The sequence below is a fragment of the Onychostruthus taczanowskii genome, unplaced genomic scaffold (genome assembly GCF_017590055.1).
Source record: "Onychostruthus taczanowskii isolate IOZ18803 unplaced genomic scaffold, ASM1759005v1 scaffold91, whole genome shotgun sequence".
NCBI lineage: Eukaryota > Metazoa > Chordata > Aves > Passeriformes > Passeridae > Onychostruthus > Onychostruthus taczanowskii.
The window spans coordinates 1,829,076-1,834,816 of NW_024507105.1; the positions used below are offsets into that span (position 1 = coordinate 1,829,076).

At 48.1% G+C, this 5,741-nt stretch overlaps 1 protein-coding gene across 1 annotated transcript; it reads right to left on the reverse strand.

Moving 5' to 3' along the window:
* Positions 1–352: 352 nt before the first annotated feature.
* LOC121347680 (keratin, type I cytoskeletal 19-like) lies at positions 353–5,212 on the reverse strand. The gene is made up of 8 exons (XM_041426506.1): positions 4,643–5,212; positions 3,633–3,715; positions 3,138–3,294; positions 2,774–2,935; positions 2,209–2,334; positions 1,878–2,104; positions 1,447–1,592; positions 353–699 (listed from the first exon to the last, which is right to left on the reverse strand). Exons 1-8 carry the CDS (start codon positions 5,210–5,212, stop codon positions 674–676), a joined length of 1,497 nt encoding a protein of 498 aa, XP_041282440.1. The 3' UTR covers positions 353–673.
* Between the last annotated feature and the right edge of the window lie 529 nt (positions 5,213–5,741).

Genomic DNA, 5,741 nt, shown 5'->3' on the forward strand with positions numbered 1-5,741 from the left:
AGATCCATCAGCACTAGACTGGGACCAAGGCAAACTGTCTCTAGATGTTCCATCACTGACTTTCAAAATTCTTCTAAAACTGTGTTTCAGCCCAGTGCTGTGTGGGAAGGACACCGGCCTCTGCCTGAGCTGCCTGTCCATGGGGGCAGGTGTCACACAGGAATGGGCAACATTTGCCTCAGGCTGTGACAGCAGGGAGGAGCTGGACAAGACCTGCCAGGTCAGCAGGGCCACTCTCTCCTGCTGGCAAAGCAACTTTGTTCCCAGTGCAGTATGATCCTGACCAGTTTAGGTGCCCCTTGCTCATGGATCAGCAGCTGGTGCTGGAAAGAAACTCAGTTTCAGACACAGGTTCTTGATTGCATTAGGCAGAAGCAAAGTTTTATTAGAGACATTTTTCACCAGCAGGTACATAAGTGATCATAGCCCTGGCTGACTATAGCAATAGTCTTGGTGCTGGGCCACACACAGCAACACAGACTGAAAAGCAAATAGCAAAATAAAGCAGAATGTGGCTCAATGCTCTGCTCATCCCTCTGACACATTGCTTAGCATGGCTGAGCAACAGACGAGCACGCTCCGTGCTCTCTGCAGACACATGCACTAAATATTCTCTCTCTTCATCTGTAGCTCTGCTTCAGGCTTCTGTTGTTGGATATTCTCGTTTCTCTGCTTAATCACAAATTCTTCGGCAAGGCACTGGAGAGATCAAAGGAAACATTACTGTGTTTATAGCAAAAATAGATTCTTTCCCACACTGTCATTCCCTACACGTGATCATTTCACAAGCCAATTCAATTAGAATTTCAGATAAATACTGCCCCTTCCTGGGAAGATCTGATGGCTCCTGCCAGCCTGGCAGATGGATCTGTCACTGGCTGCAGCACAGGCTGCATCAAAATGCCAAAAGATGGAAGCTGCAGACACTGCTCCAGCAGTGATCTGGATGAGGGAATGGCATTGGGGTCCTTGATAAATCAATGCCCCTGCTCATGTCGTTCTCCTGGACCAACTGTCACTATATTTCCTTCTTTTCTTTTCAGTTTGGCTGGAAGTTTTTCTTTGAATTAGGGCTACTAGTTATCTGCCAGTATTCCCACGATTCCTGCCTTTTTTTTGCCCACCTGATTTCTGAGTACATTTCTTTTATCCCACATTTCACGTCAGTCCTTCCTCCATGCTCTCCATGGCTTGCCTGCCTGCTGGGTCTGTTCCTCTCCCTTCTATCCCTCTTTCCTTTGGCAATTCTCAGCAGAGTCCCAGCTCCCAAAAGCTCTCCTCTCAGCCACTCCTCTGTGGCTCCTGTCCTATATTTCCCAGGGGCTCCACAATAAAACTTTCAAGTAGCACCTGTAAGCTATGTGGGAAAAATCTTTCTTCCAGCCCATCAGTGTTGCATTAGAGCAGAGAAGACTCTGGAAACGTTTAGAGTGGAACAGTTCTTACCTTGGATCTCCGCAGCTGCACAGGATGGGATCTGGGCAGACGAAGTGTAAGTGTGGCTTGTCCTAATGATGCCTCCTCCTCCTATCCCACTGCTTCTTGCAACTCCTCCTCCTAGACTTGAAGACTGACCAATTCCTCCTTGCTGACTGAGGAGACAGGAAAATAACATCTTAGTGACAGAAATGACAGATAAGATAGAGCTACAGATTGTCAGCATCGCTACTGCTCTCAGTCTGCTTCCCTTTTCAGCAGAAAATTGGCAAAATGTTGCAATTCTCCTTGTGGCACCAATGCCACCTTGACACCAGGCAGGCCAAATAGGTCAGTAAGGGAGAAGGAGCTCAGCAGGTCCTTCACTTTGCTCTTATGTTGAAATAACCAGGACACAGGTATTTTGTTGCATTTTTTTACTGTGTCTCAAGCCCACTTACATAAGGTCCTGCTGGCCGCCCTCCAGCAGGCAGCGGTACGTGTGGATCTCCTGCTCCAGGCGGCACTTAACGTCCAGCAGGATCTTGTACTCTTGGTTCTGGCACTCCATCTCTGCCCTCAGGTCAGCCAGCTGCTGCTCCACGCAGGTGATCTGGCTCTGCAGCTCAGCAAGGTGGTTGTTGTAGCGACACTCTGTCTCTGCCAGCGAGGACTCCAGATTGTCCCTCTGTGGAGTGACATGGGACATAAGACAAATACAGGCAGGAGAAACACTGCATTTAGCTATGACTTCTGTGAGATGGATGAGGTTTGCACCAGCTCATCACCCACCTGGCTGAGCTGAGCTTGGAGATCGATTTCCAGGGCTTGCAATTGGCGTCTCAGTTCAGTCACCTGGTTGTTGCACGTCTCCACCTCCTGACCACTCGTAATAACCTCCCGATTCACCTCCTCAATCTGAAATCACCAATCCAGGATACAGAGCTTCAGGGAATGTGTAGTATAAGTTGGACCAAGTATTAAGGAAAGAGCAAAGAAGTTAGCAAAGACATGAAACTTTTGAAAGGTTTGGGTGGAAACTCTCATCCTAATGGTAGTGTAAACCTGGCTGGTCATTCCTCTTGCTTTTCTAATAATGCTGCTTCCAGATCTTCTCACTACTTACTGTTTTGTAGAGAATTCATACTGCAAGTCCCACCAACATGCAGCACTTCCTTCAGCCCATGACAAGGACACAGGGTGGCAGTGTCCCTCCCTTGTGTCACTTGGTCAGTGTGAACAAACACTAAATATTCTTACAGTCTTTTGTGTGGTTTTTACATGCAACAGATCCCTGTGGGATGATTGTCGGGGTGTTAGCCAGGGAAAGTCAGAGCTGTGGGAATTATTTACTCACCTTGCACTCGTACCAATCCTCAACTTCTTTGCGGTTGCGTTCAATCAGCGTCTCATACTGGCACCTCATCTCCTCCAGGATCTTCCTGAGGTCTGGGCCAGGGCAGGCATTGACCTCCACGCTCACATCTCCAGTCGATTGCTTCCTCAGACAGCACATTTCCTGGAAACACCAGGTCAGGTTTAAAACAAAAGAAAGAACTGAGGGAGCCAAGTTCAGAGCCCTTCCGAGCCCCTCTCTGATGGACCTGCGCAGCTCCAGGGTCACACGATGGTCTCCATCAACCACTGCCCTCCGCAGCAGCACCCCGGAGTGATGGATCCCACAGGAGCGAATGCTTTGTACGGGAGAGGGCAGGACCTACCTCCTCATGGTTCTTCTTCAGGCAGCAGAGCTCCTCCCGCAGCGACTCCAGCTGTGCCTCCAGGTCAGACCTGCACAGCGTCAGCTGGTCCAGCACCTGGCGCAGCCCGTTGATGTCGGCCTCCACGCTCTGGCGCAGCGCCAGCTCCGTCTCGTACCTGCCAGGGAGGAAGCAAGAAAGAAAGAGCAGTCAGTGTCTGACACCACCAGCATTTCTGAGCTCTGACAGGAAAACCTTCCCCTCTGAAAGGCAGCACATGCTGGAACAGCAGCTTGGCTGAACCCTCACTGCTCCCAGTCTGCAGATCCCTTCTGCTTCCTTTAATGTCTACTCTAAACCAGCCTGGCATCCCAAACTCCCCTCCTGGAACTGCCTCTAATTAGACAATGGGTGAGAGAATTCTTCTGCACAGCCTCCAGCCTGTCCTGGGTCACAAGAGAGCAGCTGAGAGCCCTGAGGGCGGTGACAGAGGAGGGGACAGCCCCAGGTACTCACTTCACTCGGAAGTCATCAGCTGTCATCCTGCTGTTGTCGATGTTCAGAATGATCTTGTTGTTGTCTATGGTTGCACAGACAATCTGGAAAAAGAACATTTGTTCCTGGTCTCTGCTCCTTGTCCTTGGGCTCAAGGCACCCATTGCCTGGTGCAACCACACTCTCCTTCTCCCCCTCTTTTTTCAAAATCCTGGGTATTATGGATGGGGATCTGACAGGTGCAGCACTCCCAGGGATGTTCAGGGAAGGGCAGTGAAATCATTAAAATTATAAAATTTATAGTTCAGGTGCAGAGAGTCCAGGAGGTGTAATTACTGTCCAGCACCTGTTACAATCCACCTCAGCCTCTTAAATCTAAATCTTATGAGATTTAAAGTTTTATTTCAAGAATTAATGATGTGCCTATCTTATTCAGTCCCTTTCCTGGGTTCTTTTCTCTTTATTCTTTGTGCATTGACATCTTAAATCTTTGCCAAACACTTTGCAAAGATTTTGAATTTTAAATTGCCCATTCTAAATGTGTTATGGCCATGGTCTCTTTTTTCTTGGCTTTAATTAGATGTTCTATATTTCCCAATTCTACATGAAAGAGTAAACTTATAAGGAAAAGGAAATAAAGTTTAACTGAAATTCTGCAAGACTGATGACAATAACATAAATTCAGGCAAATTAATGTGATCCATTATTTATTTATCTTTTAGTTCTTTTCTTGCCATGTATCTATTTGACCACCTTGGCACAAAATAAATTCAAAAAGACTACTGAGCCCATCCAGATGCATTCCACGAAGTAAGATTTTCCCCTTCAATATGTCTGATGAATAACAGCAACAGAGACAGCCCCCAAACTCTCCAGTTTGAGGTCTGGACTTTCCACAGGCAGAAGCTGTAATAGCTGCTTGCAAAAGGCATTTTACAATGATTTCTTACTCCCTATGATGGACTGAGTTATGAACCAGCACCAGAGAGAGCTTTCTTGCAAAGGAGAAAGCAGCTGGGAGGGGATGTTACCTGGTTCTGAAGATCTTCTATTTCTTTGTAATAGCAGCTGTAGTCCCGTGGCTCACAAAAAGGGCCCTGCTTGGCATACCACTCCCTGATCCTGCACTCCAGGTCAGCATTCTCTTGTTCCAGGCACCTCACCTTGTCCAGGTAAGAAGCCAGGCGGTCGTTCAGATTTTGCATGGTGACCTTCTCGTCACCAGAAAGAAGAATGCCATCACCAGCAAAACCACCTCCACCAAGACCCATACCCATGCCACCTCCCATGCCACCGCCAAAGCGAGCGCTGCCACCACTGAATCCCATGCCTGGACATCCTCCGAGGACAGCGGCTCCTAAGCCACCTCCATAGTTTCCACCGACCAAACTGCCGGTGCTCAGCCCTCCTCCGTAATTCACACCGCCGCAGTAGCTCCTCCCGGAAAACCCTCGGCTACCGCCTATCCCGCAGGTCGTGTATCTTCCAGAGGAGACCGAGGAGATCCGCGCTCCGCCACCACCACCGCCACCGATCACACAGCTGCCCCCGCTGGTCCTGCCCCTGAGAGAGCCACTTGTCTGCTTAATACTACAGCTCATGGCGAGGCCCAGCTGCAGCGCCAACCCACAGCCCAAAGCAAGATGCAGAGCGTGATACTGAGTCCGACTGCAGGCTGGCGGCTGCTGCAGGTCTCCATTTATACCTTCCAGAGGGGGTGTCACCTGTGGGGTGTTTCTTCTTCCCACGGGGCTGGCTAGTCTGGCTGTTTATGCCAAGATTAAATAGCCCATAGGCAGTTTCCCTCTAGAAATCCCAGTTCACAAGGAAGATACTTTACATGTCAGCAGCTTATTCCAAAAAGTAAAATAGTGTTTTATGAGTCATCAGCTTTTTGTATGATGCAAACTTTGCAACAAGTCAAGAAAAAAAGTTGCCCTAGATTATGTACAAAGAAGAACCATTGGTATTTATACATCAAAGTGCCTTTTATCTTTTATTAATTTGTATTTATTCTTAGTCCAATAACCATTTTTATATCACACGGTAGAGCTTGTGAAACAAAAAATGGAAAACTAATAGAATTTCTCACTTTCTGAAAAGTGTGAACAGTTGTGACTGTAGTAGAGA

What these genes read in the sequence shown, in the direction of transcription:
- LOC121347680 (XM_041426506.1), bottom strand. Translation starts at nt 5,212, where the DNA reads ATGAGCTGTAGTATTAAGCAGACAAGTGGCTCTCTCAGGGGCAGGACC. An exon ending in TCCAAGCTCAGCTCAGCCAG is followed by an intron (nt 2,105 to 2,208) that starts GTGGGTGATGAG and finishes GTCACTCCACAG; the next exon opens with AGGGACAATCTGGAGTCCTC. An exon ending in TGCAGCTGCGGAGATCCAAG is followed by an intron (nt 700 to 1,446) that starts GTAAGAACTGTT and finishes TGATCTCTCCAG; the next exon opens with TGCCTTGCCGAAGAATTTGT.